The sequence below is a fragment of the Brachypodium distachyon genome, chromosome 5 (assembly GCF_000005505.3).
Source record: "Brachypodium distachyon strain Bd21 chromosome 5, Brachypodium_distachyon_v3.0, whole genome shotgun sequence".
Classification (NCBI taxonomy): Eukaryota; Viridiplantae; Streptophyta; class Magnoliopsida; order Poales; family Poaceae; genus Brachypodium; species Brachypodium distachyon.
Genome location: NC_016135.3, coordinates 1,887,938 through 1,912,377, shown reverse-complemented (window position 1 = coordinate 1,912,377; position 24,440 = coordinate 1,887,938). Strand labels below are relative to the sequence as shown.

The 24,440-nt window shown below is 44.9% G+C and overlaps 2 protein-coding genes across 2 annotated transcripts; one reads left to right on the top strand and one right to left on the bottom strand.

Moving 5' to 3' along the window:
• The first annotated feature begins 409 nt into the window (after window positions 1-409).
• Window positions 410-4,489, top strand: LOC100828959. The gene is made up of 3 exons (XM_014895406.2): window positions 410-1,411; window positions 1,549-1,649; window positions 3,470-4,489. Exons 1-3 carry the CDS (start codon window positions 771-773, stop codon window positions 4,186-4,188), a joined length of 1,461 nt encoding a protein of 486 aa, XP_014750892.1. The 5' UTR covers window positions 410-770; the 3' UTR covers window positions 4,189-4,489.
• Window positions 4,490-14,013: 9,524 nt separating this feature from the next.
• On the bottom strand, window positions 14,014-14,895 carry LOC100828657. The gene has a single exon (XM_003580925.2). The coding sequence runs from the start codon at window positions 14,746-14,748 to the stop codon at window positions 14,191-14,193; it is 558 nt and encodes a 185-aa protein (XP_003580973.1). The 5' UTR covers window positions 14,749-14,895; the 3' UTR covers window positions 14,014-14,190.
• Window positions 14,896-24,440: the final 9,545 nt, after the last annotated feature.

The window sequence follows — 24,440 nt, the reverse complement described above, 5'->3', positions numbered from 1 at the left end:
ACGTATTTGTAATTAATATCGGTCAACTTCTCTAGGTGCTTAGGTCATTCAATTTTGTGCTCGTTATTTACCCCCTGTTAAGCATTGGTGTCTTATGATGCTGAAAAAACGAGTACTATTTGGTGCCTAATCAATCCCCAACGTAATCACCTTTGCTTATCTCACATGTAGGAAAAACAATTTAACTCTACAAAGCGTTTCTTCCAACACGTCCCTTGTCCATTGTAAATGCCCTGATCAAGTCCTCTCTCAATGCTCCAATTTGGTGTGGTCTCTTAATCATCAAAATCAATGTTTTGTCTACGGGCCCGACTCATTCACATGTTATTCGAGGATTTTTTCTCTTTCAATAATTAGCTCAACGCCCATCTTTTTGGTTCCCTTTTAACAAGCGAAAGGCATAGCACCACTTTTAAACACCTTCCCTCGTTTTCTCTCTGCGCTCAAGAAAACAAATATTTCCTTGAACATTTCTCCGAAGCATCCAAACATCGTCCATGTATGCGACTTATTGTAAATAATCCGCGTATTCTTATTGCTTTGCCTGAATTTTGCTTTGACATAATAAACATACAATTCCTTCGTTTTTAATCATTTGTTGCGTTCAAAGCGGGGGGTCCCGAGTGGGAGAGAGGAGTAGAGCAGGCAGAGAGGCCTTTAAATAGGTTCAGCTCCTGCCGTCCAATTCTTAAACACAAGCACTACGGCCGGTTGAACAGAGAGCACATAACTAGCTTGGCTTAGCTAGCTCGATCCATTCCATTTCATCCATGGCGCTCTCCACTCTGCTCCTTCCCACGGCCGCCTCCGCCGCCGACACCTCCGACCGCCGCCGCCAGCACCACGGCAAGCGCAAGAAGAAGCCGCCACCGTCGCCGTCGCCGAGGACGACCCCGCCGCCAGCAGCACGAACTAGTACTAGCGGAAGCCGCCACCGCGCCGCCGCGTCGCCCTCCAAGATCAAGAGCCCCGCCGCCGCCATGGATGCCAGCTCCAAGCTCGGCGCCGCCGGAAAGAGCCACCAGCGCCACCACTCCAAGCCGTCCAAGAAGGCGGCGGCGTCTTCTTCTTCCTCCTCCTCGTCGTCTTCGTGGGAGCAGCTGAAGAGCCTGCTGAGCTGCCGCAGCGCCACGGCGGCGGCGCGCGTGCACGACCCGGCCGCATCTTCTTCCTCGGCGCGTCTCCGTGCCGGCGGCGCCTGCGGGGCGTCGCTGTGCTCCATCCGCGACGTGCTCATCGACGGCGGCGCCTCCGCCTCCTCCGTCGCGTCCTCCGCCGCGCCGCTGAACCGCTCCTCTCGCCGGACCCACCGCTCAGTGACCCCGTCCAGTACCGGCGGGCACCCTTCGTCGCTGAGGGGCCTCTCCGGCTGCTACGAGTGCCGCGCCATCAACGTCGAGCCAGTCTCAAGGTGCCTGCTGCTTACTTGGTTAATTGAGCTTTCCCATTAATCTTCACCTCCATCATTAATTAACTGGTCCGTGTCGTCGTTAGCCACTAATCTAATCTAATGATTATGGGTTGATTGATTTACTATGGATTAATTAGGCGGTATCCGAGGCCGAGGGAGCTGTGCCCTTGCTCCCAGTGCGGCGAGGTCTTCACCAAGGCCGAGAGCTTGGAGCACCACCTGGCCATTCGCCATGCCGGTATGAAATTTCTTCCTTCATATAAATTTCTGGTAAATTAGCTAACTGTTACATAAATTTGCACTTAATTTAGAACTTGCAAGATCAGGAATGCATGTGATGGTGATATTTTTTGCTTGTTGGGTGTGCAAAATCTCAAGTGAGGGTCTAGAGATCTGTGTAGCACTATGACTAGCCAGCTGATTAGTTTATGCTTTGGTCAATATGATGGGCTAATCATGGTTAAATGATATGGCATGGCACCCTCCCACTAAAGCAATATATACCAAATCAATACTGGTAACTACTGATTATGTTAGATTCATCGAGTGCTTTTAGTGGTTAGATTAGTTTAGCAATTTCTTGCCACATCCATGTTGTTGCCATGTGTGTGAGAGGAGACAAGAAGGAAGAGTGGGGTGGGTTAGCTAGGAAGATGCTGCCTGCTCATCAAAGCTAACCCCCTACCCTTTTTTCCTCCTCTTTTCTCTTGTCTTTTGTGGGTTGCAAGGAAGCTACTGTCTTGTGCACATATCTGAACCACTGCCTAATTAAAGTATTTGGACGGTAACAATAACAAATTAAGGGTATCTATCTACCTGTCTGCCCATGTATGTACACCTCAGTTGCTTGCATTTGGCAAAGGCGGAGGCTAGAATTTGCTTAGTGGTTAATCAATGGTGATGGTATCTTTAAGCATGCATGCGAGGCATGCAGCCAAGCCAGTGTTGGCATGCATGCAGGAGTAGGATACTCCACCACATGACTGGCTAATTATAAATTATTAGTACCTCTTACATTTTGAAACACAGAACACTAAAAGTGAGGTCCCATGCAAGCCAGTGTTGGCATGCATGCAAGAGTAGTATTAATCAACCAACAACCAAGAAACCAATTAAGCAACAGTAATGTGAATGAGCAGAGTACTAATTACAATATTAGAAAAGTATCAGGACCTGCTGCTGCTGCTACAGTATCTGAAATTTATAGTGGTTGGTAGCACATTGGAACTGCATGAATATGCATCTACCCTTTCCTTGAATGAAAAAGAAGAAATTGCATGCATCCACTGAAAGTGAAACATGAACATACTCTGCATGGATGGGACCATTTTACATGCTTGTCTCATGAAGGCGATTAATGTGATGTGCACAGTCACAGGCTCACAGCTGCAAGGTGGGTCAGGATGTGTGTTAAATGTACTTGTACTGGTTATACATGCTTTTCGTCTGTTTAGGACGATTGATTGATTAAAAGTGTCCTGGATCACAGGACAAAAGCCCACACTGCCTTAATACTAGCTTGTTGTTGTGTTGGTGCTTTTCTGGATTTCAGTGCACTGTCGGTGTTGTGAGATTATTGTTCTTGGCTCGACATTTCGATTTCTCCATTGCTAGTGGTGATCGATACTCCAATGATTTGATTAATCAGCCTTCTTTGGTTTGGAGGGATTAATGGCCGTAGGTGTGATTAGAGTTCAGTGGAGCAACTGGTTCAACGAGAGCAAAATTACTCCCTCTAATTCCAAATTCAGATAGGAGTAGCAGTTTAATTTAGCCGGAGTTCAGTGTTGAGCAACTAGCTTATTAACTAGAGCAAAATTACTCCCTCTAAGTCCAAATTCAGACAGTTCGATTTAGCCAACTTAAATTTCACATTTCCCCAAAGTCCGTACCTTGAGTGTACCAGATTCCAAAACTATTTATAGTTAGTACAGCAGCATATATAATTTGATTAGTCAATAGTCAGAGGCTTACTGTATGTCTGTATTTGAACTGATTTACCACGTATGAAGATACATGTCCATGGGCTAATTTTCTGATGACGATGGTGTCGTGCAGTGTCGGAGCTGGGGCCGGAGGACTCGGGGCGGAACATCGTGGAGATCATCTTCAAGTCGAGCTGGCGGCAGCAGCGGCAGAGCCCCGTGGGCATGGGCGCGGCCATGTGCCAGATCGAGCGCATCCTCAAGGTCCACAACCCGGCCCGCACGGTGGCCCGCTTCGAGTCCTACCGCGACGCCGTGCGCGCCCGGTGCCGCGCGGCCACGGCGGCCACCACCCGCGCCGCCGCCGACGGCAACGAGCTCCTCCGCTTCCACCCCGCCCGCCTCTCCTGCGCCCTCGGCCTCGCCGGCTCCTCCTCCCTCTGCTCCTCCACCACCGCCGCCGACGATACAGATCCCCAATCAGCTTCGGCTACTCCCTCTGGCAATGGCGAGTGCTGCGGGGTGTGCGCGGCGATCCGGCACGGGTTCGCGCCGTGGGCCGGGGAGCACGCGCTCGGGGTGCGCACCACGGCGAGCAGCGGCCGCGCGCATCAGGGCGCCGGGGCTGCCGGGGATGGGGCAGGGAGCGCGAGGGCGATGCTGGTGTGCCGGGTGATCGCGGGGCAGGTGAGGAAGGCCGGAGGAGAAGAAGAGGGGCTGTTCGACTCGGTGGCCGGGGAGGAGGATGGCGGCGGCGCGTATGGGAGCATGGAGGAGCTCTTTGTCGCCAACCCGAGGGCCATCCTGCCCTGCTTCGTCGTCATCTACCGTGTCGCAGCTCCCTCATGTTGACACGTACACAAAACTCTACTGTATTATCGATATATACCTTTTGTTGTACTTAACTACAGTACTACGGAGTAAGTGTGATTTGATTAATTTTGTACGTACGCGTTAATTAGTTAGTTTTTGGCTTACATGCTATGTATACTGCTATATGTTCGCCCACAAAGAACAGTACGTACAAGTTCACAAGTTCTTGCTTGATTGCTTCTATACATGCATGTATACTAGTAGTGCTACGTACATTCTAATGGAGATAGTGTTTGTTAGTAATTTGGATCAACTTTGCAGTAAGTATCGTTTATGATTATATCTCAGTCCAGAGATTTCTTTCCCTCTATTTTTACCAACCAGTCATTGTGAGCTATTGGTGTTGAAATTTATGTATTGTCTGTCTTAACTCAACAGCTACCTCCAGGCTCCAGCATTTGCCATTTGGGCAAACTGGTATGCTATTGCGAGCTAGATATGAATTGATATATAATCGATTGAGGTTCAAGTGTACTCCCTCCGTTCTTAAATACTTGTCGTTGTTTTAGTGCAAAGGAACGGAGGGAGTATATTATTGATTTAAGCAGCTTTGTCGATCAAGACAATTATTTCTCATCTCATATGTGAATAACCGGTCAATCTTGGCACACAAAAAAAATCTAGCCGCTAGAGTTCCGATTTCACCAGGGTTCTCTTGTCTCAGATTCCCAAGTTGGAATCCGGAAATGAGGGAACCACGTATCAATATCTGAAAGCCACAAAGCCACGAGTCTGTGTAATTTGTTTTATGAGTTTTCATTCAAAATGATTTCTGGCATTGGAGAGAATGTCTCCCGTCTCCATCCTTGCTTGGTATAAAGCAGTCGGGGTCTCCATGAAGCTAGTGCATTTTCAATTTTTTTCTTTTCTTTTCTGCGGGTAGTGCATTTCACGGTGTTATTTTGGCCTTCTTCCTGGTTGGATCGATGAAGCGGTGGTATAAGAACCTGACTTGGCTTGGTATAAAGCAGTCGGGGTCTCCATGAAGCTAGTGCATTTTCAATTTTTTTTCTTTTCTTTTCTGCGGGTAGTGCATTTCACGGTGTTATTTTGGCCTTCTTCCTGGTTGGATCGATGAAGCGGTGGTATAAGAACCTGACTTGCAAGATATGCGTGCTCCCGCGTACAGAACGTTCAATAGTCTTACCTTGTACCATTAATTCGAGATGAACACCTCATAACAACTTAAGACCATTAGCAACTTGCGTGGTTTGTTCAGCTTGCATAGGTCTGGACGTCTGCAATTTCATAAACAAAGGCACGGAGAAATATGAAGAAGCGCGTGACAAATCTAGAATTCTTACTTTACCCACAAAAAAAAAATCTAGAATTCTTACTTGGAAGTGTCTTGACGTAACTTTCAGTTTTTATTAGGCATCTTTGTTGCATGCCGATGTTTGTTTCGGTTTATTTGCTCTTTATAATCTTGTCTTTAAATCAGTAAAGCCAGGTGTATGTTAAAAAAAAAATCTTGCACTACACCAGATTTTTTGTTAAGCAAGGATCTATATATGGATGAGAATGGATCTATGACTCGTACAACACTGGCAGGCATCCATATGCATCATGATTAGAGCTTGGGTTTGATTATTGGTTTCGAAGTACGTAGGGCCCGACCTCATCTGCTTTGATTCTTGTAAGTTCAAGAGTAGGTGAACCTTCTCCTCTGCATCGAACCATGCATGCATGGCCAGATGTATATGTCATCACTTCATCGGATCCATGGGGAGACAGCAAGAATCTCAACTTTGCAAGATGTGGCCGATCGATATAACATCGTTGCTCGCTGACACACTTTTGACCAAATTTCTGCCGCCAGGCCGGGTCTATTCGATCGCATGGTCAACTACACATGGGTCATATATATATGCATGGGTGTCAACAAATAATTCTATTAATTGCACCTTTTCCTAGTTGCAGGAGACACTACCATGAGAGAAAAAGCGGAATAGCTTTTAAAATAAACAGTAAATGCATGTGGAAAAAAAATTAAGAGTGCAAAATATCAAGAAAATCCATATAAATGTTCATGCATGTCCCTACCTGTTTATAAATGTTTATCCAAAAGGTGACGTATTTCGGTATTTGCGCTTTGACAACAAAGGTACACTAGAGAAACAAGATTTCAACCATGAAATTAGCTTCTTATCACGGAGCACAAAAGGAGCACAAAACCAAGTATTTTTCCGGAAATTTTTACAAGCATACAAATGAGTCGGGCGCTTATATCTCTATTTCCTTTCAGATTGTTTTGACATTTGAAAAAAAAAAACACCATCACGAGCACATGCTCACACATGTGTACCTTTGGATTACTCAAAGTGTTATATTACAGATCATGTATTAGTTTTTTTTATTCTTATGAGAACACCATATATGTGTTGTCTTTGTTTATAATTGATATGTATGATCTTTTATGAAAATATGAGCAAAAATTATACTTCCTCCGATCCATATTAATTTTTGAAATATTACATGTATCTAGACGCTTTTCAAACATAAATACATCCAAATTCACGCAAATTTGAGACAATTAATATGAATCGGAGTGACTATAAAATATTCCATGTAAATATTTTTTGAAAACCCTAGATCTGCTGTTTTACATTTGGCTTATAATAAATTCATGCATTCTACACTTGCATATTCTTGTTGGCGTGAGTATGGAATTACATCGTTTTTATAACACAATAAATAAATAATGGTCAATCCTTGGATGTTGACCTTGTGGTGCTACCGTGCTAGTCTATGCTAGGGGGTGTTCAACCCTGCTTGAAAGATGCTAGCTAGTTCAACTTCCTTCTATTCATGTGACGTTAGCTATCGGAGCAATACAAATGTTTGTCTAGGACGGTTTGACGGGTTAAATGGATCCTTTTCTTTAACACCCGTGGTCTATGCTACAACTCCGGGGCAAAAAGGGCATGTGGAGTCAGGCTGCATGAAGTCGTGGGATTCGTTGCCTAAAGATTTATTTATGTGCCAACATCGATGGTGGTTAGCAATAGGCTATGTGATTTGATTAATTTGGAGTTACCACCGATTGGTATCTTGTTACTTATGCTTTGACCTATTTTCCATACTTTATTTGGGGAATGTTCATGTTGGATGAAAATGTCCTCTTTCAAAAATCACAACCAGAGAATGTATGCAACGACTTTTAAACTGATTGATCTCTAACGGTATCAAAACGGTACCAATTTTTAAATTGATCGCTAACGGTATCAATTTTGTGTCACCATTCCTAAATTTAATAAGTCTTATCTTGATTCTAGATCAAACTTCTTAAATTTTGACCAAGTTTATAAAAAAAAAATCTACCAACACCTTCGGCTCTAAATGAGTTCTATTAAATTCAGCGTGATATATATTTTTATGTTATACTTATTTGATATTCTAACTATTGATATTTTTATAAAATTAATCGAAATAAAAATATTTGACATAGGACAAGTCTGTTACTTTCTGTATTTAGAAATGGAGACAGTACTAACTCAGGCTACATTGTTGTTTTGCAGGTTATTGTTGGGGCCGGCAACTTATGAGCTGGCTTTGCTTTGTCTCATGCTTATGTATGATCATCATGTCTAGTCTTAAGATTTGTTGTCATGAGTGTGTGAGAGAGCTGAGACAAATTGTTGATCCCCAGAAGCCGGAAATCGTGTATGTGCAATTAATGCCTAGTATCGATCATGTGTGAACTGTTGTAGTCGATCGCTACCTTGCAAATGCTCCATGTGCCAATGTCCTACCCAGCTTGTTTGATTTCGGTAAAAAAAATAAAAAATCTTGTCTGTTTCCTAACGAAAAAAATTACTATTGCGAAGGGAGTCTCGCGGGCCAGTCTAATTAATGTGACACACTAACCAAGTTTTGATTGATCCCATGGATCCACAGGTCAACCGAAACATAGCTGCAGTAGCGATGGCACCATTTATTTGGGATTGCCAACCATCCTTGCCACGTGGTATTAATCCATTAATAATCCCCACAGTATATGTCCCCACGCATATGGATTTATAAGACCAATCACCTAGTATTTGATTGATAAAATATAAGTTATATGTCACAAAAAAATCATTTACTCGCGGAAAAAAATATATCATTAGAAAAATCTTTTGTATACGAATTTAATGTTAACTTGTTTTTCCGAGTGTAATACACATTCGGTTAATCAAGTAGACTTCACGCAGAAAAAGAAATACAGCAAAGGGAGCTTTATCGTCAGTTCCAACTCCCAACTGGGATTCAGAGTCCGGATGAGAAATCTGAAATTGTGGCCATCGTGGGTCCAATTTTTACCGTGGATATGTTTGGCTGGATGACAGCGCCCACCAGTGGCCCAGCACACTAATTGGCTCGATCACCTGCCGGCTGCGGCCGGCAGATCATCAGCCATCACTCCAGCCGGCTTCTTTGGGCCGTACAGTCTGACACGTCAGCACAAACCTTTGAATAATCACCTGTTTGAAGTCTGAACGCATGCAGCTGATCCCTAGCTCATGGTCCTCCTACACAGTCACATAGGAGCAATGTAGTAAGCTCCTGCATTCATGGCCGGAGTACTAGCTAACAAGATGGGTTTGCAATCGTCTATGCAATCCTCCATATCAAAAAGCAAAACTTTAGTTTCTGAAATAGTTTAACTTGAATCATGCACCGTTTTCAAATAGTCTTCTTTCTTTTTTAGTTTCAAAATGGTCTAGGATTAAGCACCGTAGTGCAGGCTTTGGGATAGATTTCTTCCGGAAGAAATTAGTTGGCCCATCAGAGTGGCCCTATCGATGGTCCTGGGGAAATCCAAGAAATAGAAACAAGTAGGAGGAAGCCCAAATGACCGAGGACATGTTCTCGTTGCCTCCTACGGAGGTGGGCCTCGGCTAGTAGCCTGCCTGGGATCTTAGGCAAGCCTGGGCATACCCGGCCCATATTCCATCGCTGGGCTTAGAACACTGCACGCAAATGCAAACGAAACCGCGTTTGACAGAACTCACAGAAGCTGCGGAGCACCATGGAAAAATCCTCCTGCGGTTCAAATAATCGGTCTGACGTTTAAAGAGGAATTAAAAATCAACATCTGACATTTAGTTTTGTTTTTTCTGTTAGGTTTGTGTTTCTTGACGGTGGCGTCAATGGGTATGATGTTGTTTAGAAGATTGGTGCCCTCACCATGGTGTAGGCTTTTAGTATATCTGAGGAGTAATTTGGTTCTCGCATGCTCAAAGCTTGTCTTTTTCATGTTTTTATTCTTTTTTCAGCTCGTGCAAGTATGATACTCTGCAATATATTCACCGAACACGTGGATGAACGTCAAGACACGGGTGGTGGAACTAAAGAAATTGGCTTCAAAGTATCGTGATGGACCTTTTAATTTAATCGAGGATCTTCGATGTTTGTGTTTGTTTCGGTTGTATCAATCTATTATGTTTTCTTTCATGATTCAATACTGTCAGATTATTGTTTAAAATAAACTACAGAAAAACACTAAATGGGAAGAAGTACATGGATGGAGCTGACCGGTCTAGTCAGGCCCTCAAAAATTAGGAGGCTCCAAATCTAAGTTTATATTAAGTGTCTGTACTTATTTATCAACATATTACAAGACTAAATGAAAAGAAAAGAAGCCTGTATTAACAGAAACGTCACGATGGGTCTTCTTGAGGAGCTGAAGTTGTGCAGGCGAGCACCTGGCATCTCTCACCTGCTCTTCGCGGATGATAGCTTGCTTTTCTTTCAAGCAAATACAGGCCAAGCTACTGTGGTCAAATCTATTCTGACGGATTATGAAATCGGTACAGGCCAACTCCTCAGCCCAATCAAGTGCTCGCTGCTCCTTGGGAATGGGTGTGGAGATGACAATGCGGCCGCGGTTGCCACTATCTTAGAAGTCCAGAATGTTGGCTTTGAGGAAAAATATTTGGGCCTTCCGGTTCCTGAGGAGCGAATGAAAAATTGGCAGTTCCAACCGTTAAAGGACCGAGTTGTTAAAAAACTAAACGACCAGAGAAGTACTTGTCTGTAGCTGGCAAGGAGGTACTTATTAAGGCGGTGATCCAGACAATTCCAACTTATAGTATGAGTGTGTTCAAGTTCTCGGCAGGGCTCTTTGAGGATCTTATGCAGCTTACACAGAATTTCTGGTGGGGGGACGAGGGAAATAAGAAAAAGGTGCACTGGCTGGCGTGGGACAAACTGCTTAAACCGAAGAATTTCGGTGGCATGGGATTCTGGGATCTGAGGATTTTCAACCAAGCTTTGCTGGCAAGACAAGCCTGGAGATTGATAGAACACCCGGACAGCTTGTGCGCCAAATTATTGAAATCCAAGTATTACCCGAATGGTAATGTGAGATCGAGATAGGCAATCAGAGGGGGGGTGAATGATTGCGCGGAAGCAAATTAAAACTTTTCCCGAAAGTTCAAACCCTAAATCACCTTTCTGTCCGTGATAGTAAAACAGCCGTAACTTTTGATTGGATGAACCAAAAAATACGTATGAGTATGGAAAAGAAAAGTATTAAAATTATCTAACCAAGGCAACAAGAATCAGCTCAATCGGACTTACCAATCAAAAATATGATCAAAATAGTAACAGCTGACAGAAAGTTACGAGGATTAATCTAAAACCAATTTCGAGGAATAACAAGAAAGATGAATTAATCGCAATCTTCTCTTGATCTCGTGATAAACCTGCAGCAAAGTATTATGAACTTGTGACAAACCTGTACCAAAGTATTAGAAAGATCTAGCACGAAGATTTCACGAAGATCCGAGAAGAACAGAGATGACACCGCCAACGAATCTCTTTATTGCAACGATGTCGATCGATTACAAAAGATGCAACCATGCATCCAAGAACTCTCCAAGAATTGATCTAGATCCAAAGCTTTGAGTTCCCTCACGTCCTTGCTAAAATCCTAGCTAGGATGCCTTCTATTTATAAGGGAAAATTCGCAACCCTAAACCGAATCCGAATCCAACACGGACTCCTCTGTCTCGGTCAGTATTTTGCCCATGGAGCCCGCATACGACCTCAGATTGAGATGACTCCAAAAGCAAAGTTGTTCGTCTTGACGACACGCACAACTTTCATGTGGATCATTTTTCCATCCGACGCCATCTTGATGATGCTACTGTTTAATCTTTAAACAGCTCTCATCCAGCCACGGCTGGACCTACATATCTTCACCTCGATGTCACTTCATGCCATCAACTCTTCTTGTGATGTCTTCAAAACTCGACCATCACGTATCGAATATCTCCAATACCGTACATCTCCGGTATAAACAACATACGACAAACCGGTGCCCTCCCGGATCATCGTAGCCTTCACTTCCATTGTTCCTTCGCACGAACGTCCCGCATGACCTTGATTCTCGACCTCAGCTTCCCAAGCTTCGTCTCTCGATCCCGTCATCGACCACGTTCTTCTAGCTTCGGCAACACCTGAAAGCGAACACACAAATAACCAGTACGAGCACAAGTCCACGACTTGACTCAGGGTAAGTTTCACACAACTCACGCCATGTTTTCACATAAGAAACTAATGGATCAGCACACCACTAGCAAAGCACTAAGTCCAAACAAGATACATGTCATCACTTAAATATCCATATTATCCAAAGTATTCACATCAATGTTTCATCTAAAACACTTGCCAATGTTACACATCACATATGATTTCACAGGTAAGCTCCTGGACACGACATTCATTCAGCAGGCGTCACCGGGGTGGCAAGGAATTGAGCATGGACTTGAGCTGCTGAAGAAGGGCGCTATTTGGCGGATCGGAGATGGATCAAAGGTCCGTATTTGGCGGGATAACTGGCTGCCTTGCGGCAACCTGAAAGTGACAGGCCGAACTGGAAGAACCAGATTCGATGGGTTTCTGAACTCATTAATCATGATACCCATACTTGGAATGAACAAAAGATTAGAGAAGCGGTTCTCCCACACGATGCTGACACCATTCTGAAAATTCCTTTATCCAGAAGAGTTATGGATGATTATGTGGGGTGGCATATGGAGCAATCGGGGCAATTCTCGGTAAAAAGTGCCTACCGCCTAGGCCTTTCGTGCGCGTTGCAAATCTGTGGGAATGGACAATCAAGTGATAGGCCGGACGGTGATCGCAAGCTATGGGACTCTATCTGCAAAAGTAGAGTGCCCCTAAACTCCAAAATTTTGGTTGACTTGCCACCAGCTCACTTGCGGTCCAAGTGAACAGAAATAAGAGGGATGCCCGGATCCTACGTACCCGTCGTATTTGCGGAGCGGAGGATGAAACGGTATTCCATGCGAGGATGAACCGCACAAAGGCAAGAGCACTGCGGGCAAAAATGCGGGAGAGCTGGGAGTTACCACCAGAACATCTCCTGTCTGATATTGGGGAGGACTGGGCTATGGTTCGGCTAAGTCAGATGAATAATGACCACCGAGCCAAAATGCTCCTGATCTGGTGGAGAGCCTGGCATTTACGGAATAATGCTACCTTTGGGGATGGTAAGGATATATACAATTCTGGGTTCTGCTTGCTTCCTCCAGAGCTTCCATGGCGTGGCAGCGGAAAAAGAAACCGGGATCATGGATGATCTCTTCGGGGGAAAGAAGGCGGTCGATAGTTGCTTTCAGCCAGAACCTGAAAGGGACCGGAATGGAACATCCATCCTTCATTGGAAGCCACCGTCAGAGGGATGGCTAAAACTGAATGTTGATGCTAGCTTCATTACCCAAACTGGCGATACATCCTGGGGGGCTGTCCTCAGAGATCACAGAGGCCTCTCGGCCTGGGGAAAGTCTATGCAGTGCCAGGACACATCTACTGCTGAAGCCCTGGCCTGTCTCGCGGGCATCCGAGCTTGTGTGGTCCACGCTCACCTCCCCATCATCCTTGCTAGTGATTGCAGCCGGGTAATCCAAGCCCTGGCCGATACAAGGATGAATCGCTCTACGATGGCCCCGGCCATCTTTGATATAAGGGACCTCTTCAATCAGTTCAGCGAGGTGATCGTACAGAAGGAAGATAGAAGAGCGAATGGACTTGCCCATATGCTAGCTAGATTATGTAGAGAAGGCCTGGAACCGGCACTTGAGTGGGGATGTGTCCCGACGGGTGCAATTGCTATATGGCAAGAGGACTGTATGCATTTACAATTAATTGAATGAATTCAGTTTTCTCAAAAAAAAACCTAGATAGAATGACAGAGAGCTTCTGACTTCCTAAAAGTCCAATCAACGCCCAAATGTTCCCTCAGTGGCGGAATCAGGGGGACCATCAGGAGCCCTGGACCCCCTAAGATTCAAAAATTACGCTTAGATCCCTTATAACTTAAGAATTTTTTGTGCTCTGGCCAGCAATCTTTTCTATTTTGACCCCCATAAAATAATTCCCTGGGTCTGCCCCTGAATCCCCTACGTGCACATCATTTGTACTTAATTAACAACAAATGACATGTATCGAACTTATCTAATTCAGTGAAAGCATTCTTTGGTTATCCGAATTTTCAAATTTTAGGACCCTATATTGCATTTTGCCCTGGGTCTAGTTCACATTTATCGAAATCCAAATTTGGTGTAGTTTACTAGTTCATTATACTGTTTTCTCCACAACAACTAATTGAACTTAGTCCCAACACTACCCTATATAGCTAGGTGCATGAGTGATTGAAACAAGCACATGCCTCCAAGGAATAAAATGGATGCATGCGCTAGAGCTCGCATGAAGCAGCAGCTCAGAGATAACATATGTAAATACCGGCCACTTGACTCTTAAAAAATAAAAGTCGATCCGGCCACTTGGGCAAGGTGAGGTATAAACTTTTTCACAAACTTGTTTGCATATATACATCCAACATGCACGACGACGCTGGCCACATCACACACATGCATCCATGCATGCTTGCTTGTAACAACCACCCACACATGCAACAACCTACCAACACTCATCCATTAAATGTACACACAAAAAGAAGAAAATCAGAAATCACATCGGTTCAGATGGCCGCGCCGCCGAGCTCACTACTACTACTGCTGGCTCCGCGACAACAATGGGGGCGGCGGCGGGCATGGGCGGCATGGCGGCTCCGCCGGCCGCGGAGCGCTTGAGGAACTCGATGCAGTCGTCGACGGCCTCGCTCCGGTACGAGTCGGCGTACGCCGGCGACGGGCTCGCCATGCGCACCGACGCCGTCCGAGACGGGCTCATGCGCACCGACGCCGCTCTCGACGGCGCCCTCGCCGCCTGCGGCTGCTGCTGCTGCGGCTGCAGGCGGGCGGCCTTGCAGGCCGGAGACGAAGAAGACGACACCGCCGACAGCATCGCCAGCCGCAGAAGCGCCTCCCGGACGCGGTCCATCACCGACGACGACGATGACGACGACGCCGTTGGGGGTGCCGGTGCCGGAGCGCCGCCGTGTTTCCGCGGCGCCCGGCGCCGGGCACCGCCGCTGCCGCCGCCGCCGCGAAGCCTTGGGATGCACGTGGGCATGTCTGCCTTGAGGGGCTCGGCCGGGGTGGGGTGGAAGAACATCTGGGCCTCCATTTCTGATAACCAGTGAGAGCTCGATCAAGCTAGCTAGGAGCTTGTTTACTGCTTCAGCTAGAGTGGTCTCTGCTGTTTAGCTGTTAGTCAAGCTTATATTAGCTTGGTCTCTTCGTGGTCGGTTTGGTTCTCTCTTTCCCGTACTGCGTGTTCAGTACGGTTTCCATGATGGGCTTTATATATACAGAGGTGAGAGTCGTTTGCTTGTTTGATGCATTCTCTGGAAAATGATAAACTAACCCGCCTACTTGCTGATTCACATGCATGTACATGTGTGTTGCATGCAGTCATGCCTGATGCCGCCCGAACCTTGCAAATCATTCCTTGGGATTGGGAGATCGGCAACCACTATATATTCCAGTCGATCAGTTTGTATTCTACTTCGGATTGAGTACGTATTGAGATTTTCGGTTTGTATTCTACTTACTATATTGAAAAATAATACAGGGTATTACAGAAAGAAAAAGAGTAAATTTCACAAAACCACATTTTTTTTGCCGCTCTGCTGCGGGGCCACACTTAACGCAAAACCGTCCGCAAAACCACATTTTTTGCGTCAATCCTTCTCAATTAACCCGAAACCGCTTATTTAGGTGGTTTTGCCCGAATCCTGACAAGGGGTCTGGGCGACACATCAGCGGTGAGCCTCCTCGGCCTTCTTCCTCGCTCTATTCCCCTGATGCTTGTCCCTATGACCTGATTCGTGGCGCGGCGAGTTCATGCGGAGGAGGCGGCGGTGCGGTGGGCTCACATAGGCAGCAGCGGGTCGCGTGCAGGCAGCTGGGCGAGGTCGGGCGGAGGCGGCAGCTGCGGGCTGAGGCGGCTGGACGGGATCATGGAGGCAGCAAAGCGGCGCGATGGGGTCACATGCCGGTGTCCGGGCGAGCTCGAGCGGAGGCGGCGTTGCGTGCTCGCGCAGAGGCGGCGCCAGTGCGCTCGCGCGGAGGCGGCGGGACGGGCCCTCGGAGGCGGCGGCGTGCGGAGCTCGCGCGGAGGCGGCGGGACGGGCTCACGGAGGCAGCGGCGGTCGCGATGGGGTCGCACGCAGGCGGCGCGGGGAGCTCGCGCGTAGGCGGCAGTGGGCCATGCTCGCATGGAGGAGGCAGTGAGACAACGGTGCAAGCTCGCTGGTGTGTCCCCTACCCCTCGCAGGCCTCGGCACCATGTACCTCGTCGGATGGAACGGGCTCCGACGGCGTGGGGACGGGCTCCAGCAGCCGGGGGGCTTGTTGGAAGGAGGCGAGGGGGTCGAGCTCCAGCGAGTGGGGACGAACTCCGGCAGTGAGGGGGACCAACTTCGGCGACAGCTCGGGCCAGGGGGCGGGCGAGCGAGAGAGAGGCGCGGAGCGAGAGATAGAGAGGGTGCCACAGGAGCTGACGTGACGCACGACATGTGGGGCCCACCGGTCAGGATTGAGGCAAAACCACCTAAACAAGCGGTTTTCGGGTTAAGTGAGAAGGATTGACGCAAAAAGTGTGGTTCTGCGGACGGTTTTGTGTTAAGTGTGGCTCCGCGACAAAATTGACTTAAAAAACGTGGTTTTGTGAAATTTACTCAAAGAAAAAAGAAAAACTAGGAGTGGCGTCACGCGGAGTGCTTTGAGGCTCCTCCCTGCATATATTGCTGAATTTTTAGCTAAGTGAATATGTAGAGATCGAACTAGAGTGAAATTTTAGCAAATTTTGAATAGTTGAAATTCCATTCATGATTTTGCTTTCACTAAGATATGTTCCACTTCAGTTTGAGTATTAAGATTTTCAAATTTATTAATATTTCATTCCGGTTGTCTAATAGGACCGACGAAGGTGTGGAGTGAAACCGGAATATAACAGATGAATAAAGTTATTCTGATTTCACTCAAATTTCAATCTGATCCTCATAACAGGAAAACTGGTTCGATCACACATGCATATTCTAGATTCTAGAGTCTGAGTACAAGCATTTTGCAATGCAGCTTGGGGCATTTGCATAGAAAGTAAGGTCTTCCACAACTTAAGCACCCAAATTTGAAAGGTGGAAATAGATTTATGAGCATCAGATGGCAATGGTGTCCCATATAGCCAAGCGAAATACTCGGCTAGATATCAGGACTGGCTTGATCTAATCTACTTTTGTTGTACTTTTCGAATTAATTAATAAATGGCAGTGGGAAAAACTCACCTACTGTGTTCCTTAAAAAAGCTAAGAAGATTACATATATTATGGTTAGTTGGTGCCTTTCGGGAAGGTTGATCCAGAAAATCAAAGATTCTAGCCACAAGATGGGAGAAATTTGTCTTGTGCGCAAGCAGCTTATGCATGTGAATGTGAGGCAAGGCAGGCCAGGTTGCGCAAATCGGTGAGCAACTAGTGCACGTACGCCCTATTTGGGGGATTTGATTCTTGATCCTCATGTGAGACCTAATTATCCAGGCCGACCACTTAATTAACTAAAGATCAAGTGTGGCATTAACTAAGGATTAATTCGAACCCACCTATATACTCTAATATCCTCTATATCTAGCTAGCTGGTACCTGCAATAGATTCAGCGACTAGCAAATATATTTGGTCGTAAAATGACAACGATTGGAACATTTCTTTTAGCTACTTTCCAAAGTTCACCAAAATATCCTCGCAAGAAACGTTTTGTCCCTCTCTTTTATTTTATTTTCCGATTTAAAATTGGACAGAACTCCTCGGCGGCGTTCCCCACCTAACCAGCCGCAGCGGCGCCAGCGTACAGAGTCCCCGCGCGCCTGCTCTCGCGTGCCCTCGCGAGCCAACCCCCACCACGGCCCAGCAACAGCCCAAGCACGGAAACTACTGGCCAGACACGGCCCAAGGTCTGGTCTTTCCGCAGGTCCGATCGGCAAGCAGCAGGTCTTCACGTCCGACCAATTAAGCCGCCAGGAACCAGCCCCGTTGCCCTCCCTTTAGCCTTTTGGCTGATGTTGCACTTGTGTCTTTGATGAAGTAAGCACGGTAACATTTGGTACTAATCACAGCAGTTCGTAACAACATAAATAAGCCTATTTTGTACAGATTTGAACCCGACAAAAATCACAAAATAACATGAATGAGCAAGTCATATTTGCTGGTTTAATTATATGTCCTTTATTAATTGGTTTTTCTGTGTGTACTTACACCTACCTACTTGCAAGTTCATATGGGCTTATCAATAGCTATTTGTAATGTCAATCATGTCTATTTACAAGATTATTCGCACCTACTATTGGCATATCAACACCTAATGGTCAGTTGAACCGTGTTACTTGCACGGTTATTGTATCTACATGTAAATTTAATTGTGACTAATTGCTAATTTATCAACGCCGATTTACCGTCTTATCCACACCTAATTGCCAGGTTAACTGTACATACTTGCCATGTTAACTATGCCTACTTGTCAAGTTAGCCGTGTATGCTTGCCAGGTTAAGTGTACATACTTGACGTGCATACTTGTCAGGTTACATGTGACTACTTGTCACGTTAGCTAGCCCTTCTTCGCAAAAAAAAGGGCTAGGCCTATATACTTGTTAGATTACATGTGCTTACTTGCTAGGTTACCAGTGCCTAATTGCCAGTTTAGGCATGCATACTTGTCAGGTTAACCCTACGCAAAAACAAAGTTAGCACCGCATACTTGTCAGGCTACATGTGCCTACTAGCCAGGTTACACATGTCTACTTGCCAGGTTAGGTGTGCATACTTGCTACTTGCCAGGTTAGACGTGCATACTTGCCAGGTTAGACTTGCATACTTGTCAGGTTACATGTGCCTACTTACCAGGTTACCTGTGCATACTTGGCAGGTTAAACAACATGATAAGTAGAATCAACATGACAACCAGGGACGGAGACAGTGGGTGCTGGGGGCTTACCCCCTAAGAAATTATATTTTACTTAATAGTTACTAATCAGCTCATTAAAAACCTTTAGCACCCCCCCCCCTCCCCGCGTTAAGCCCAACTCGCCCCCGCTCATGTCGAATTCATGGCTCCATCCCTGATGACAACTATACATGGCACAATACCTAGCAATGTTATTACAAAACATGGCATGACAAATAACGATGCACAAAATGGCAACTAGATAGTACACAACATACAATTAGGTAGTATACAACATGCAATTAGTGCCAAAAAACTTGGCAATTTAGGTCAAACAACATGACAACTAGGTACTAGTGCACGACATGGCAATTAAGATCAAACGACAGATCAAGTGACATGGCAACTATGACAAAACAACATGACAAGTGGTAAATAGGTTCAACAAAAATTGATGACCCATAATAAAACAACAAGAATAAATCAAGCTAAATTTTTTTAGAGAAAAGGAGCAAACTCCCGTCCATTAATGGACCAACATGTTCATAGTATCTCGATGTTCAATGCAGGAAATTAAAAACTGGTAGCACAATCGCTGCCAGCCAAACTTCAATCACCCATTACAGATCAAAGCATCAGAATATAACCAAATCAAAAGTACCGAGCACTTTGATCAAGCTACAATTGTTTTCGCTAAATAATAATCCGTACTCACCACAATGTACAATCACGCTGCCACGACGCACATACTACTAGTGAACAGCACACGGCGCTGCCACCACACACACGCCCCAGCCAGCGCAGCTGTGCTGCCCATCGCCGAGGAGGAACAGCAGACGTGGCCGCCGCGGCCTTGCGCGCTGCTCCGCCCTCGCTGCTCCTTCGCCACGGCCTGCACCTGCTCCGACCCTCTGCTGCAGTCGTGCCCTTCTCTGCCAACGTCCGTGCCGTGCTCCGCCGTCGCGGCTTGCGCCCTGCTCATCTGCCGCGCTCCAGCGCCCGCTCTGCCCCCTCTAGCCTCCGCTGCGGCCGTGCTTCTCCACCGCGGCCACGGCCAGTTCTAGTTTCTGGGGCCGCACCTGCGCCATGCTTCAATCGGGAGCCACCATCAGAACTTCAGAAGGAGAAGAAAATAAGAATACAGAAATGAGAGGGGGATCGGGAGGGAAAGAAGGTAGATCGTAGGGACGAGAGAGCGCCGTACTCTAAGACCAAGTGGGGCACTTAGAATCTCCGTTTAAAATTAAAGGATATAAGAGTCTTTAACATGAAAACGGATTTTTAATTCACCTTTACTGAATTGCATACAGATCGAGAGGGAAAGATGGCATTATAAATGAGGCGGCGTATCTGGTGAAAAACTTCATTCGGTGCAAACTTCAGAAAAACCATGTTTAAAAGTTTCAAAAAAATTCTACAAAAATACCATATGTTGGGAGTGTGATGTTCTACAAACCTCAAAATTTCAAGTTCAAAGTCAAAATCATTTGGAAGAAATTAAAAAGAGAAATTTACGTTGAATAGTGTGAGACATTGAAAGATCACTATTCATGCAGAATCTGTTTTTTTCGCTACTACCAAATGCCATTGAGTTTGTACTTGAAATTTTGCATATATATAAAACATCACTTTTCTAACATATGTAATTTTTTGAAGAACTTTTTGAAACTTTTTCGATGAAGTTTTCACAGTTTGCACCGTAGAGGTGGTTTTCATCGGATATTTTGCCTATAAATCATATCACTACTAAGGCCTAGTTGCAGGATCCAATACCAGTAAAGATCGAGGCCTAAAGCCTAACTACAGGCTTATATGGGCCTTCTGCTGAGCTTGACGACAGATACAGGCCGAAAGAACGGCCTCAACTTGGAGCCTGTGTCCTCATAAGAATTGTTACCTCGACAGGAAAAAAAAAGCAATTGCAGTCTGCAAGTTTTACCAGACAAAAAGGTGAAAACAATTACAATTTAAGAAAAGCAAAGTGAGCAATTCTAAAAAGCATAGGCATCCAAAGTATTTTTACACAATTATCTTGTAACTTTTATTTAAAATATATTCACCATGGATATCTGAATAGAAAACAGAAACACTTACTTTTTCACAACTCACAAGTGCATCCTCCGTGGAGAAAGACCAAATAGTCGCGCGAGCACATTCTGCATGAACAGTAAATTCATTATTTGAAGTGTGTCAAAAATTTCGAAACAAATCATGCATCTAGATCTCTATGTTTTTTTTATTTGCGCGTAATTATGCACCAAACGACAAAAAAACAATCAGTACAACAAATTTTTGAGCACTAAATTTTCCTTTTACAAAGGGCGAAAAACTAAATATCTTTGACGAAAATTTCCATGTCGTGTCACTCAGCAACATCTATGTACATGTTTAATTTTATCTAAGTTAGTGGGGGACGGAATCTAACCATTGACAGATGTTTCAGTGTCCTTGATTGAGTGAACACTACATATATTTTATTTCTCCCTTAAAGTATAATATAACATATGCTTGTTGTAAAAAGCTCATCCTTAATAACAAGCAGATATGTGATCAACGGCAAAGGTCCTTCAGGCTATTCGTAACCATGCATCCTCCAAGCATGTATATTTCTATTCGCTAATAAGTACACGCGGCCGAAAGAGACAGATAGATGCATCATGCATGCATGCAAAATAACTTTCTCTCCCGGGTTTACTTAAATTAAAGTTGATCACTTATATACATATATATGAAGTTGGTACATTTGCTATTATGCAAAGATCAAATTTATGGAGTCTGTCGCTGATTAATAACTCACTAGGAAAAAAACTATCATCCAAAGTTAATTTAGTGAACATTATCAGCTAGAGTCACCTCCCCTGGCTACTGCCAACCGCAAGTTGCGTAACTTTTAACTAATTCACCTTTAGAATTTAGAAGAAGAGCATTTTACTAAATTAATGTCGTCTGTACGTACTAGCTTGGATTTTTATCAATATGTTAAATTGTTTAGCTCATGTACAAGTCGGATGTTTCCAAAGTTCCCAACAAGAGCAATGGAGACATATCATTGATGTTCATGGTGTTACTAGTACTGCCTGCATAATTGTTTAGCAAAGGACTAACTAACAAATTACTCTCCTCCTCCTTTTCCGGATCAAGAATGTTTCACCTACGGAATTTATCGATGAACATTTCTGGGACATTTATAGATAAACCTTGTCATACACTTATAAGCCTATAAGCACATACTACCTCAGTATTAAATATTTGAAGTTCTATCAATATCCGAAGTCAAATTTCTTAAAATTTGATCAAGTTTATATAAAAAACGCATCAACAACTAGAATATCAAATAATTAAGTATACTATGAAAAAATATAACATGATGGATTTAATAAACTAATTTAGAGTCGTAGGTATTGATAGATTTTTCTATAAAATTGATCAATGTTTATTTTTTTTACATAAGACAAAGATAAACTTCAAACATTTAGTAAAAGAGGGAATGCTTAGGGTAGACCTCGTGGCATGGGGGAGTGTGTGTGTGGGGGGGTGGGGGGGTGGGGGGGGGGTTGGGTCACTGCTTCGGAGCTATGGACGCTCAGTGCTTGCCTGCCTCCCTTGTTGATATTTTTTCCATAATTCGGGTACATTCTTTCAAAAAAGAGGAAATATCTCCGGCCTCTGCATTGATCGATGCACACAACCATAATTCACACGGTGAGTACATGCATTTTAATAATTGTGTTGCGTGATTTATACTTGATTTCTTGAAAAATCATACATTGCCCGTATCTAACCATGTCCATTGCTAGACGCTAAGTTAAACCCAAACATTGCCTTAATGTGATTAAAATAAATACTAAGGTACGTAGTATATATAGAAAATAAAAAATTGAGCTATTGCTAAACTGGCGTCGTGTTGCCTCTGATTTCCACGTCGCAAGCCAAAAATAAGGCTTGGGACAATTCTTTTGGCAGCAACGCCACAGGTGAGTCTGTGATTGGAGCCGGCAACTGCCTCTCACCTTTGCCATTGCCCACAAAAGCTAGCAACCCATGCAAGACCGGAGAACAGAGTTTTCGCAGAATGATGATCATTCGACGAATTTAAATTTTGACATGATGAAATCGATGTACTTAACAATCACACTCCTCAGAAAACAAACCTTTTCTTTTCTAATGTAAAGGCAATCGAAGGAAATGTTAATTACAGAAAGGAATGAAGGGCCCCTCTTATAATGATCACTGCACATGGATCCTTGTACCTCCAAGCCTTAAAATTTCCAAAAGACACAACCCATACATTGTATCATGAAAAATCCCTTCTGGCCCATCACATCAATGGTCATTTGGTCACTAAGTTAATTAAGTGCCCCTTATAAAAAGCCCATCAGTTAATTAACTAACCACCTTTAGGCACTTATACAAGCATAGCATAGGACCATATATGCATGCATCAGCGAACACCTGTCTACTTAACAACCTTACTTAGCTTGCAAACACAGATAACAATAAGCCAATAGCTTAGCAAAGTAGCATCAAGGAGGAGCTAGCTATAATGGCTAGGCCGCAGGCGAAGAGCTACAGGAGGAGAGCGGCGGCGGGGTCGTCTCAGCATGGGAGGCCGGTGGCGAAGTGGCCGGCCAGGCTGATGGACGGGTTCAGGAAGATGCTGGTGGGGCTCTTCTCCTTCCCGCCGCGGCCGCACAAGGTCACCTTCTCCGTCGTCCCCGGCTCCCGCGGCGGCGAATCGGCGCCCAAGAGGTCGTCGTGCAGCTCGAACCTGCAGCCGGTGAACGCGCACTACGACGAGGCCATCGCCGACTGCGTCGAATTCTTCAACAGGTCCGCCAGGGTCGATGTCAGGTCAAGGCCACACTACTGAAATTCTACACTCGACAAGCAGTCAGCTAGCAGTAGGGTCATCGAGTATTCGAGTAGTCCGTCCGATCGTAAATTGTTGTCGTGGTTTTAATTCAGTTTGAACTAATAGTTTAGGATAGAAGGAATAATCAATTGCAATGCAAATGCTGCTGCATTGCATAGTACTACTATTATCTCAGTGTGTGTGCGCTCTGCTCTGTGCGTGTGTCTTTGTACGTGCACGGTGCACGTGCATCCATATGTAAACTAGATTAGGTTAGATTAAACTTGCTCATGTATTAGATCTCTTGCAGTATGTATATATGTCAGTCTTGTTACCTTTTTAAACAACTTATCAGTATTGTACTTCCTCTGGTTTTCATAAAAAAGTCTCGTTTTGGACAATGACATCGTTTTCTGGATGTGACTTTGACCATTAGTTTGTGTTAATACCCAACAAAATTACCATACTCTCAAGATACATGTTTGGACGCAAATCCATGCATGTGAATTTTAATTCTTCAATCCAAACATTAGAATGATATCGGTAGCCGAAAATTCTAATGTTTGACCAAATGTATGTATTAAACGTCACTTTTTGATGAACTGGAGGGAGTAGTATGTTACCGTGGACTATGGAGAAGTCAATTGATCTCAAATGATCATTTCGAATGTCAGGTTTGTAACTTATGTTAACTATCAAGCGGGCAACTTATTAAGGTCATGACACTGTCACAAACCACGGCCACCTAAACCGCGCACCCTGCGTACCACTGCATCTCACCAGAGTAGCACCCACACACCAACCCCAAGCAACGTTTTCGGGCTCGGCCCAACCTCACCTTGGCTCAGTATGGCTCGGGCTAGCCTCTACGCAAATAGCGCAAGCCGAGTTGGCCTTTCTAGCATGTTAGATCGTTCTGCCGAGCGTAGATCTACTCGGGCCAGCTCGACAAGCCGAATTGGCTAGGCCTAGTAGCACATCATGCAAAAATTGTAACCCAACAACCCTGTCCAACACGTAAGAATTTGT

What these genes read in the sequence shown, in the direction of transcription:
- LOC100828959 (XM_014895406.2), top strand. Translation starts at nt 771, where the DNA reads ATGGCGCTCTCCACTCTGCTCCTTCCCACGGCCGCCTCCGCCGCCGAC. An exon ending in AACGTCGAGCCAGTCTCAAG is followed by an intron (nt 1,412 to 1,548) that starts GTGCCTGCTGCT and finishes TGGATTAATTAG; the next exon opens with GCGGTATCCGAGGCCGAGGG. An exon ending in CCTGGCCATTCGCCATGCCG is followed by an intron (nt 1,650 to 3,469) that starts GTATGAAATTTC and finishes GGTGTCGTGCAG; the next exon opens with TGTCGGAGCTGGGGCCGGAG.
- LOC100828657 (XM_003580925.2), bottom strand. Translation starts at nt 14,748, where the DNA reads ATGGAGGCCCAGATGTTCTTCCACCCCACCCCGGCCGAGCCCCTCAAG.